Source organism: Podarcis liolepis (assembly GCF_965112155.1).
Source record: "Podarcis liolepis genome assembly, chromosome: 13".
Lineage (NCBI taxonomy): Eukaryota > Metazoa > Chordata > Lepidosauria > Squamata > Lacertidae > Podarcis > Podarcis liolepis.
The window spans coordinates 2,851,820-2,863,859 of record NC_139573.1 but is presented as its reverse complement, the minus strand read 5'-3'; the positions used below and the strand labels follow the sequence as shown (position 1 = coordinate 2,863,859).

At 51.6% G+C, this 12,040-nt stretch overlaps 1 protein-coding gene across 1 annotated transcript in view; it reads left to right on the top strand.

Annotated features, from left to right (window-relative positions):
• Nucleotides 1-12,040, top strand: part of SENP3 (SUMO specific peptidase 3) — a 37,761-nt gene that overhangs the window by 4,221 nt on the left and 21,500 nt on the right. Inside the window, exons 2-4 of the mRNA XM_083472616.1 lie at nt 1,867-2,870; nt 7,771-8,058; nt 11,531-11,642. Coding sequence (XP_083328742.1) covers nt 1,880-2,870; nt 7,771-8,058; nt 11,531-11,642 — 1,391 coding nt within the window. The 5' untranslated portion in view covers nt 1,867-1,879. The remainder of the gene's footprint in view (nt 1-1,866; nt 2,871-7,770; nt 8,059-11,530; nt 11,643-12,040) is intronic.

Below are 12,040 nucleotides of genomic sequence, written 5' to 3'. Positions count from 1 at the left end.
CGGCCAGGTATAATGAGCAAGCAGTCCAGTTGGCAGGGGAATGCCAAGCCATCTCAGGTGTGTGGAAAGCTTTTCCCCTAATCTGCCTGAAACATATGAGACTAGTTTAAAAGGGAGCCAGGAATCAGTATTGGGAACTGTGCCTACCCTCACTTGAGATGCAGAAGAAGAAAAATGGAGGAACAAATTCCCAAACGGTGGCTCAAACTGGAGTCACATTTTACAGATACCTTTGTGCAAATATCTTCAGGGGCAAACGTTCTCCCTTGCTTTGAAAGGGAAGAAAAAGGGCATTGAGTTATCTGAACTTTTCATTATTTATTGCATTTATATACAAACTTTCTAAGTAGCTCAAGGTAGCATATAGAATCATAGAGTTGGAATAGACCACAAGGGCCATCGAGTCCAACCCCCTGCCAAGCAGGAAACACCATCAGAGCACTCCTGACATATGGTTGTCAAGCCTCTGCTTAAAGACCTCCAAAGAAGGAGACTCCACCACACTCCTTGGCAGCAAATTCCACTGTCAAACAGCTCTTACTGCCAGGAAGTTCTTCCTAATGTTTAGGTGGAATCTTCTTTCTTGTACAGTGGTGCCTCGCAAGACGGAAAACTCGCTAGACGAAAGAGTTTTCTGTTTTGGAGGTGCTTCGCAAAACGAATTTCCTATGGGCTTGCTTCGCAAGACGACAATGTCTTGCGAGTTCCTGCTGGTTTTTTCCCCTTCCCCCCCCTTTTTCTAAGCCGCTAAGCCGCTTATCAGCTGATCCGATCTGATCCGGCTAAAAGCCGCTAATAGCACTAATCCGCTAATCCTTCAATGGGCTTGCTTCGCAAGACGAAAAAACCGCTAGACGAAGAGAATCACAGAACGGATTCTTTTCGTCTTGCAAGGCACCACTGTAGTTTGAATCCATTGCTCCGTGTCCGCTTCTCTGGAGCAGCAGAAAACTGGTTCTTCCCACCTCCTAGTCTTGACACTCTTGACGGCTACACCACACTGGCTCTCAAAACATAACTGCCAGCGTACACCGAGGGTGGGATTTGAACCCATGCTCTCAGAGCCTAGTCCACTGCCTTAACCACTGAGCCACCATGTGTGCAGAAAGGGTAGTCTTGGAGGTACGCAGTCCAGCTTCCGACGTGCTTTGGTGTTTGTGGTTTTTCTTAAATACAGTGGTGCCCCGCAAGACGAATGCCTCGCAAGACGGAAAACTCGCTAGACGAAAGAGTTTTCCGTTTTGGAGGTGCTTCGCAAAACGAATCTCCTATGGGCTTGCTTCGCAAGACGACAATGTCTTGCGAGTTCCTGCTGGTTTTTTCCCCCTCCCCCCCTTTTTCTAAGCCGCTAAGCCACTTATCAGCTGATCCGATCAGCAGATAAGCCACTAAAAGCAGCTAAAAGCCGCTAATAGCGCTAAGCCGCTTATCAGCTGATCCGATCAGCAGATAAGCCGCTAAAAGCCGCTAATCCGCTAATCCTTCAATGGGCTTGCTTCGCAAGACGAAAAAAACCGCTAGACGAAGAGAATCACAGAACGGATTCTTTTCGACTTGCGAGGCACCACTGTACATTAAAGCACTGTCTGGTCTTCGTGGATGCAAAGTTATTTGGAAAGGTTGCTTGAAGGCAAGCGGGAAGGGCCAGGCAGGAACTGGGTCTTACATCCACCTAAGTATTTCTGCGTTCTGTACAACGTCTCTTGCCTGTGCCTGATTCTAGTTGTGCGCACTATGCTAAATCAGCCGTCTCCATGCATCCTGTCCATGCGCCTGGTTTTCACAATGCGGAAGCCCCTTCTACTCTTCTCCCATGACCGTAACGCAGATCTTCTTTTCTCTCTCTATCTCTCTCTCCCCCCGCAGCCGCGTCGGCACCATGAAGGAAATGTTTCAAGACGAGAAGTATTGGGGGGGCCCGTCCCCCAGCCTCCGCGACCCCACGGGGCACCGGGACAAGCTGTGCCGCCCCTCCCAGGAGTGGGGTGAGCCGGAGCGCAAGCACGGCGGCTGCTTCGAGGGGAACCGGCGCCTGGCCTATGCGAAGAAGCAGCCCATGGGCTTCAGCCCTTCGTCCTCTGCCAGCGAGGAGGAAGAAGGGAGGTGGGACCTCCCTTGCATGTCCGGCTGGGAGGTGGCCGGCGTGGGCCCCTCCCACCCGGCCCAGAGCAAAGCCGGAAGGGCGAAGGTCCCCCGGAGCGGGGGCCGGGCCTGGCCCTTCGACGTGGCCGCGGGCACCGGCTCCCGGAGGCGCCCGCAACTTCTGGGGGCGCCGAGGGCACGCTGCTTCCGCCGCCAGCGCCGGCGTGCCCTGCGGGCCTTCCGCATGCTCCTCTACGCCAAGAGCTCCTCCCTGGCTTTCCATTGGAAGCTGTGGGGCAAGATGGCCTCCAGGGGGCGCCGGCGGGGAGGGGGAGCGGCGGGGGCGAAGCGGGCCCGGTCGTCCCTGTCCCTCTCGCCCGGCTCGCAGCCCGACGACGACCACCTCCCTCTATACAAGAAAAGCTGCCCCCTGCGGGAGGAGGACTGCCGGGGCGGGGCCAAGCGCAGGCCCCGCCCCGCCCGCTTCAAGCCCCGCCCTCCCGAGCCCCACCTGGACTACGACTTGGACGGGGCTTTCGCTGCGTCGTCGTCCTCCTCGCCCCCTCCGGCCTCTTCTCGCCTCAGCCTGCTAGGGGCCCTGATGGACGACGCCTCGCCCTACCCTCAGTACGTGGAGCTGCAGAGGGTCAGCTTCGACAAAGACCCCGGAGCCGCCGAGCTGGAGGAGGAAGCCGTCGGCCTGCTCAAGTACCCTGGCGGAGGGGCCCACGCCTCCCCCAGGACTAGAAGGGGCGGAGAGGCGGAGCACAGCCTGGATGGAGACGGAGGTAAAGCTCATGTTTAGCCGCTGCCCTTTGACCCCTCCTGGTGTTGGTGGTGGCTAGCTAATAGGTAGCGCTGTGTGGATTATGTGTAGCGTGCTGCGTTTCTTGTTTATTCGTGTATTTATTTGGCACGCCGGCACCCCGCTCCTCGGCCAAAAAAGGCTCCCAGAGCAGTTTGCGCACAGACCCTACCTGCAGGCTTAGACTCTTAACAAAAACACACAACTACGCAGCACACAAGGAAAGAGGGGCAGGGAGGGAAGAGGAAAATAAAATTTCCAAACAGTTCTTCCAATAATAATAAAAATAATAATAATAATTTATTATTTGTACCCCGCCCATCTGGCTGGGTTTCCCCAGCCACTCTGGGCGGCTTCCAGCAAAGATTAAAAATACCTTAAAATGTCACACATTGAAAACTTCCCTGAACAGGGCTGCCTTCAGATGTCTTCTAAATGTCAGGTAGTTGTTTATCTCTTTGACATCTGATGGGAGGGCGTTCCACAGGGCGGGAGCCACCACCGAGAAGGCCCTCTGCCTGGTTCCCTGTCACCTCACTTCTTGCAGGGAGGGAACCGCCCGAAGACCCTCGGAGCTGGACCTCAGCGTCCGGGCTGAATGATGGGGGTGGAGACGCCCCACTGGCACAGCTCAGGGGCAGGAGGTGCCTGATGGAGCTGGGCAAAGCCGATGAAAAGAGCCTTACCCGTCCCTTCTCTCCCACCGGGGCATGACTGCTGAGGGTAGGGGAAGCCTGGCTGACCTGGCCTGCCGCAATCTTAAATAACTGCCTGTGCCTCTTTTAACTGGTGTGCCTTTCCACTGTGTTTGCTTCCGCAAGGGTGGGCTAACATCACAGTGAAGGGTGTGAGCCAGATGGTGCCGAGTTTCCACCAGATACCGTATATTTCGCACCATAAGACGCACCTAGTTTTTAGAGGAGGAAAACAAGGGGGAAAAATATTCTGAATCAAATGTTGAAGAGGAGGGAGGAGGAAGGATTAGGCTAACGAGCCGCCCATCCGTCCGCCCCTTTGGGGAAGCTGGATCTGCTGGCCTAGCAGCGTTGTCCCTGCTGGGGGGGTCGGAGGAGGCAGGCAAGATGAAGGACAAAGCGAAGCTGGAGGAGGAAAGGAAGGGAGCCCTTATGGAGTCCCTTCCTTACCTCCTCCCGTGTCACTGAAGAAGCGCTGCGCAGAGCGAACCCAGCAGAGCAAGAGGGAGAGCTGTGCAGCGCCTCTTGGTCTGCTGGCTTCCCAGCGAAGCAGGATGAGGGACGGAATGGGCTCCGTAAGGTCTCCCGTCCATCCCTCATTGTGCGTCTCTGTGAAGGCATCGGAACAAGAGGCGTTGCGCAGCGATCCCTCTCGCTGTTCTGGCTTCTGAGATAGCTGCGCAGCCTGCATTCGCTCCATGAGAAACACACACGTTTCCCTTTCCTTTTTAGGAGAAAAAAAGTGCGTCTTGTAGAGCGAAAAATACGGTGCTTATAGATGCTATGGCAGAGGAGACAATGCACATCTGTTTACGCAATTGTTACGAAGACCAAGTGGGATGCCTGTGAATGGGGTGGAGGCAGGTGGAAGTCTGTCCTGGCCAGGTCGATGGAGAATGGGTGGTGATGTCCCTCCTCTTCCTTAGGGAGGTACCAGGTGGAGAGTGCTGATGACAGGCTCAGTGGTAATGCGCCTGAACTTCCTTTCCATGGCAAAGGTTTCAGGTTCAATCCGTAGCACCTCAGATTTGGACTGGGAAAGATGGCCCCCTTCGAGGCACTGCAAGGTTTTCTCAAACTCCCGCAGTTGTTGGACATAGTGATGCCAAATTCTCGAGAATAATCTTTTGGAGAATATTCTCGATTAATGAGAATATTAGAGAATTTTCATTTAATATAGGTGAATATTCATTTTAACGCATTGAAAATGATATTAGTTAACGTACTTGTTCGGATGGCGACCAAAAACTGTATGGATACTTTTATTCAATGGGGCGACGTAGTGAATTCACATTCTTTGATAGGCCTCAATTTGAAACGATCACCATAATATCAATCATACCGGCTATATAAAAGAGCACAAAAATTGTAACATTACACATAAAAAAGTACAGTAGGCCTACTGCAAATACAAGTAGTTCTAAAACTGTAGTTGTAGGCCTAAATTTGAAATGACAATATTAATACTGCACACCGGCTACAAAAAACTATAGCATTAAACTTGAAATATTATTACAGTAGGCTCATAGAAGGTCAAAAGCTGTATTTTGATGACAGCTTGACTTATTATTTACTAGATTTTACAGTTGCAAAACTGGTTCTTACATTAGAATTTATAGTTTGTGGAGAATATTCTCCGGAGAATTTTCTAGCAGAGAATATTCTCACCTCACATCACAGCAGGACCAGCGGTCAGGGATGATGGGAGTCGTAGTCCATACCCAAGTCTGAGAAACACTGCTCTTGAGAGCTGCTTTCCCTAGGAGTAAATCTTATTGAGCTTAGCTGGATCAGTTGTCTTGAGTAATACAGTGGTGCCCCGCAAGACGAATGCCTCGCAAGACGGAAAACCCGCTAGACGAAAGGGTTTTCCGTTTTTGAGCTGCTTCGCAAGACGATTTTCCCTATGGGCTTGCTTTGCAAGACGAAAACATCTTGCAAGTGTTCCGGTTTTTTTCCGCTCCCCCCCCCCTTTTTCTAAGCCGCTAATAGCCTTTTAGCCGCTAATCCGCTAATCCTTTAATAGCCGCTAAGCCTTTAATAGCCGCTAAACCGCTAATAGCGCTAATCCGCTAATAGGGTTGCTTCGCAAGACAAAAAAACTGCTAGACGAAGAGACTCACGGAACGGATTAATTTCATCTTGCGAGGCACCACTGTAAGGCAACTTCTTCCCTATATTCTTAAGCAGCAGGTACCGTACCAGGTATCGCTCAAGAGATCTAAGAAATCAGTGCAGTTTCAGAGTTGGTGGTTAGAATCGGTGCAGCTTTGAAAAGTTCGCTCTGCCAGGGCACAAGACCAGGCAGTGTCTGGAGGTTCTGGGCTGCCCAGACGACAAGACCCCCTCTCACTTTCCCCAAAGGAAAAGCAGAGCAAGACGTTAGGCTCCAGCTTGGCTCCAGGAGTTGCCAGAAGGAGACTCCCATTTCGAATTTCTCTCTGCCATCTAAATGGCGTCCAGTTGCATCCAAACACAGATTAAAAAAAACCTGGTCTTTGATCTCAGGAACAGTCATGAGAAATTTGGTTAAGTCCTCCTCTGTTGTCTCCCAGGATAGGCGGAGGCCAATCAAATCTTAAGAGGCATCCAGTGCGTAGCAAAAAGACAAAACAACAAAAATATTCACTGTAGTAGACTATCAGAAAGTGCCCAGCATTGCCCAGGAATTCTGGGGGTGAGGGGGGAAATCCTGAGATTTATAAATAGATAATGTACCGTATTTTTCGCTCTATAATACGCACCAGACCATAACACGCACGTAGTTTTTAGAGGAGGAAAACAAGAAAAAAATATATTCTAAACGAAATAGTGGATATATGATTTTTGTGGTTCATGCTGTGGCCACAGTCATGTGATCTGACAGTGAGTTTGGAGTAGCCCAATGCAAAAATCCTGAGGATCCATGTGGATCCTTGCTTTGTAACCACGGAGGAGGGAAGGAAGGGGAACCATGGATCCTCTGCTCACGACTGCAGCAGATCCCCCCCCCCCCGCCACCCGCAGGCATTCGCTCCATAACATGCACAGACATTTCCCCTTACTTTCTAGGAGGAAAAAAGTGAGTGTTATGGTGCAAAAAATACGGTAATTTGTTAGTTTCTACGGCTGTGCATGGCACTTACCTGGAGAATACCTGGCCAGGGTCTGGTCCCGAATTAAACAGATTCCATTACCATGGGGGCCATAGATGAGAGGTCGCCTGACCCTCAGCACTGGACAAATGGGGGCAGTACAGTGGTGCCCTGCAAGACAAATGCCTCGCAAGACGGAAAACTCGCTAGACGAAAGAGTTTTCCGTTTTGGAGGTGCTTCGCAAAACAAATCTCCTATGGGCTTGCTTCGCAAGACGAAAATGTCTTGCGAGTTCCTGCGGGTTTTTCCCCCTTCCCCCCCTTTTTCTAAGCCGCTAAGCAGCTTATCAGCTGATCTGATCAGCAGATAAGCCGCTAAAAGCCGCTAATAGCGCTAATCCGTCAATGGACTTGCTTCGCAAGACGAAAAAACCGCTAGACGAAAAGAATCACAGAACGGATTCTTTTCGTCTTGCGAGGCACCACTGTAGTTTTTCTGGCCTCCCACTCCTAGTCCTGAGGTTAGAGCTCCTCTTCCTACCAAACCAGTGCACAGCTCTATTTTGCTCTTTAAGACTCACTTTTTCCCTCCTAAAAAGTAAGGGGAAATGTGTGTGCGTCTTATGGAGCGAATGCAGGCTGCGCAGCTATCCCAGAAGCCAGAACAGCAAGAGGGATTGCTGCTTTCACTGCGCAGCGATCCCTCTTGCTGTTCTGGCTTCTGAGATTCAGAATATTTTTTTCTTGTTTTCCTCCTCCAAAAACTAGGTGCGTCTTGTGGTCAGGTGCGAAAAATACGGTGGTTTATTTTCATATTTGGTTAAAAATCAGTGCAGCCCTGAACGTTCCAGCCCACCATCTTGGTCGATGATAACCTCAGAGGTGTCAAAATCGTTTGGAATCGTCTTGGTTCAAGATGGGTTGGGGCAGTGTCCAAACACTGATGAGAACAGTCCCCCCCGCTTCGTCGCTCCAAGCTTGGCGCCGATATCTCACAAGACGGGTGGAGAAACCGCTTTCCGAAACGTGTGGTCGTTTTGGGGGGTGCTGCTATTAACGTATGTGGGTCCCTGCGAGGCCTCTGAAACCCTCCCGCCTCTCTCTCGTGCTGCAGGCCCCATGGACGCCCTCCCCAACGGCTTTGCCTCCCTCACTCCCGACGGCGACCTCTGCTCCCTCCCCGGAGTCACGGATGCCACCATCCTCATCAGCAACGTCTGTAGCATCGGGGGCCACGCGGCGGAGGAGCTCTTCCAGGGGCCCCGGGACAAAGACAGGCCGCTGGATCCTTCCGGGATCAGGCTCGAAGGCGACCTGGCCGCCGAAGGCAGCCAAGAGAGGACCGGCGAGAAGGCAGCCCAGCACAGCCCCCTGAGAGAAGAACACATCACATGTGTACACAGTAAGGAAAGGGGGCCGGAATGGGGGGGGGCAAGCAGATGAAACAGTCCTCCTTTTCCCCACCATGGCATCTTCAAGGCTATTGTCCCTAGACTGTCTTGGACGGTGGTGGTTGCTTCGATCTGGCTTCAGGCCCAGCTGGAGGAGGGAAACAGCCTTGGGTGCTCCGGGGGCCGTGGGGGAGTCCTGTCTGGTTAGTTTCCTCGGGCCTCTTAGCAGCATTCATAGAATCCTAGAGTTGGAAGAGACCACAAGGGCCATCGAGTCCAACCCCCTGCCAAGCAGGAAACACCATCAGAGCACTCCTGACATCTGGTTGTCAAGCCTCTGCTTAAAGACCTCCAAAGTAGGAGACTCCACCACACTCCTTGGCAGCAAATTCCACTGTCAAACAGCTCTTACTGTCAGGAAGTTCTTCCTAATGTTTAGGTGGAATCTAAACATTCGCTACCCTCGGCTACGATACAATACGATAATCTTTATTGTCATTGTCCCATACAGAACAACGAAATTGAAAATCTACAGCAGGCATTCAGAAACCGACAAGCCTGCTATCCCAGCCTGGTTAGCCCCCTAAAAACTCTGAAACCCCATAATTAAATACAATATACTCCCATAGAGACTACCTTACACTGCGTTGAAAACCAAAATCGCATTTGGATAGAAACTGTTTCTCAGATGGCTAGTCCTAGTCTTTATAACCCTGTCCCTTCTTCCAGAAGGCAGAAGCTGAAAGAGATCATTTCCGGGGTGCGCACTATCCTGCGCTATCTCTGCAGCTTTCTTCCTCCTCGGGGAAAAGCCCCCAAGGACACCTGCTCCACGTGGCTCTTTAAAGGGAGCGCTGAGCAGAACCTCCCGCCTGCATTCGCTCCCTAAGACGCACACACATTTCCCCTTACTTTTTAGGAGGGGGAAAGTGTGTCTTATAGAGCGAAAAATACGGTAATACAAAAAAACAGGATTGTGTATTTAGAACTTCCCCTGGCCCCATCTGATCTCCTTCCCCAGCAGCTCACTGCCTGCTTTAACATGATATGGTGAAGGCAATAACTTTCCCCCACAAAAAAAGCACGTAGAACTGCAGAAGGAAGCCGGAAGACCAAAGCGCGCTCTTTCTTTCTCTTTCTCTTCCTCCCACTTCCTCCTTCAGCAGAATGTGCTTTCCAAGGCTTGGAAGAGAACCCAAGGACAGGAAGCTCAGTGGCCAAGAGGGGAGAGGGGGGAGGAATCTGGAGGAAAGGGAAGAGAGGCAGAAAATGAGGGAGGCATAGAAGTCAGGGAAGGAGGAGAGTGCAAAAGGGAACACACACACACACACACACACACACACACACACACACACACAATTTCCTTTAAAATGGATGCTTTTAAAATTACACACACACACACACCCTCAGTGGCTTATCTCCTTCCCATCCAAATCACAGATCAAATCTATCTCCATTGACGGAGCACTACAGATCACAGCTTCAGGGCTTTTTACCTTTAAAAAAGGTAAAGGGACCCCTGACCATTAGGTCCAGTCGTGACCGACTCTGGGGTTGCAGCACTCATCTCGCTTTATTGGCCAAGGGAGCCGGCGTGCAGCTTCCGGGTCATGTGGCCAGCAGGACTAAGCCGCTTCTGGCGAACCAGAGCACCGCACGGAAACGCCGTTTACCTTCCCGCCAGAGCGGTACCTATTTATCTACTTGCACTTCGTGCTTTCGGACTGCTAGGTTGGCAGGAGCTGGGAACGAACGACGGGAGCTCACCCCTTCACGGGGATTCGAACCGCCGACCTTCTGATGGGCAAGCCCTAGGCTCTGTGGTTTAACCCACAGCGCCACCCACGTCCCTGAGTTTAGCTTTAGCATAATGCAAAAACACGGCTCCAAGGGGCTCGAAATTATTTTTGAGGGATCCCCCGCTAAACAACCAATTCCTGGGTCACCTCTCATGCCCACAGCTGTCTTCCGTTGTTTATTGGTGGTTCTGCTCTTCTCAGGTAATAATAATAATAATAATAATAATAATAATAACCCCGAAGCTTCATGAGGATCTGTGCATTGGACCAGGACTGGATCTGTAGTTTTGTTCCCTGTGCGGACTACAACGTCCGCTCTAATTTGATGGCATGTAAAACGGGACAGCTAAAATGAAGTCCTTCGTGCAACGCAGTCGAACGGTGGAATCCTCTCCCTCAGGAAGGAGGGATGGCCAGCAATGTGGATGGATTTCTAAGAGGTCTAGACAAATTCATGGAGGAGGAGAAAGCTATCGATGGCTCCTAGCCAGGATGGCTGTGTCTCTGCCTCCACCGCTGGAGGAAGCGATGCTTCCGAAGGCCAGTTGCTGGAAAACACAAGAGGGGAGACTCGCTCTTGGGGTCGGATCCTGCTTACAGGTTTCCCACTGGGGCATCTGGGTGGCCGCTGTGAGAACAGGATGCCGGGTGGCGGGACCATTGGCCTGATTCAACAGGGGTTTCATGACAAACACAGATTAATTTTATTTATCTGTGCCATAAAATGTACACACTGCTGGGTGGTTAAAAAAAGAAGAAGACAGGCCGCCAGCAACAGTCCTCAGAGTGGTTTGCAAAAAAAAGATAAAGCAAAGTTATTGATAAGAAAAATAAGCATTGTTAAGTTAAGATCAACGCACACAGAAAGTAATTGAATCACAGATGTACAATACAGTGGTACCTCGGGTTACATACGCTTCAGGTTACATACGCTTCAGGTTACAGACTCCGCTAACCCGGAAATAGTACCTCGGGTTAAGAACTTTGCTTCAGGGTGAGAACAGAAATCGTGCTCTGGCGGGGCGGTGGCAGCAGGAGGCCCCATTAGCTAAAGTGGTGCTTCAGGTTAAGAACAGTTTCAGGTTAAGAACAGACCTCCGGAACGAATTAAGTTCTTAACCCAAGGTACCACTGTAATAGAATATGGTGTCGGGATTTGGAATTGAAGAGGTTCAGTTTTAATTCTGCAGGATATGACCTCATAGCGGGACATTCACACACACACACACACACACACACACACAAGCCCTGTCTCCCTGGTGTAGTGGTTAAGAGTGGTGGACTCGTAATCTGGTGAACCAGGTTCTCTTCCCCGCTCCTCCACATGCAGCTGCTGGGTGACCTTGGGCCAGTCACACTTCTCTGAAGTCTCTCAGCCCCACTCACCTCACAGAGTGTTTGTTGTGGGGAGGAAGGGAAAGGAGATTGTTAGCCCCTTTGAGACTCCTTAAGGTAGCGATAAAGCGGGATATCAAATCCAAACTCTTCTTCTTATTCTTCTCCCAACCCCAGAGAGCCCACTTCCTTTTAATATTGAAAACTGGCTTCTGCACCTCCAGGCTGTTCTCCGGGGCGCCCAAGCAGTGTCCATCCATACCTCCCCACAAAAAACTCTGTGTCTTGGCTCCCTTAAGCCTGCCAGGCTCCCGTGGCTTCAGGTTTCTCCTCCTGTCGTTTCTGCCAGACATCCTGGACGAGTTCCTGCAGACGTACGGCAGCCTCATCCCCATCAGCGTGGACGAAGTCGTGGAGAAGCTAGAGGACATCTTCCAGCAGGAGTTCTCCACGCCCCAGAGGTAGGGTCTCTCTTCCCGCTCGGGGGAATCCTTCCCCTTCCACTCTGTCTCCAGGTGTGCTAGTCCCGGGGGCGGGGGGGTTACCGTGAGGGGTGGTCAAAGTCCGGTCCCGGGCCGAGGGTCTGGAGACTGTCCACCAAGGCGGAAGCGGGGTCCAAAGCAAGAAGCCGGGCGTGGTCGGGAACTTCGGGAAAACAGGTCTGGGTGCTGGCAGAAACAGGTTTCCAACGTCGTTGCTCCCGCAACCTGGGACTGGGATGACTGGCCTTTATCTCCTCTGAGGCCAGGGGCGGTCCCGGCCCACCGGTGACCCGCCTCTCCTGGCCTGGAGGCGAGCACTCCTCCTGGGAGAAACCAGTTCCCTCCGCCTCTCTGCCCTGAGCCTCTGCAGCTCAGGA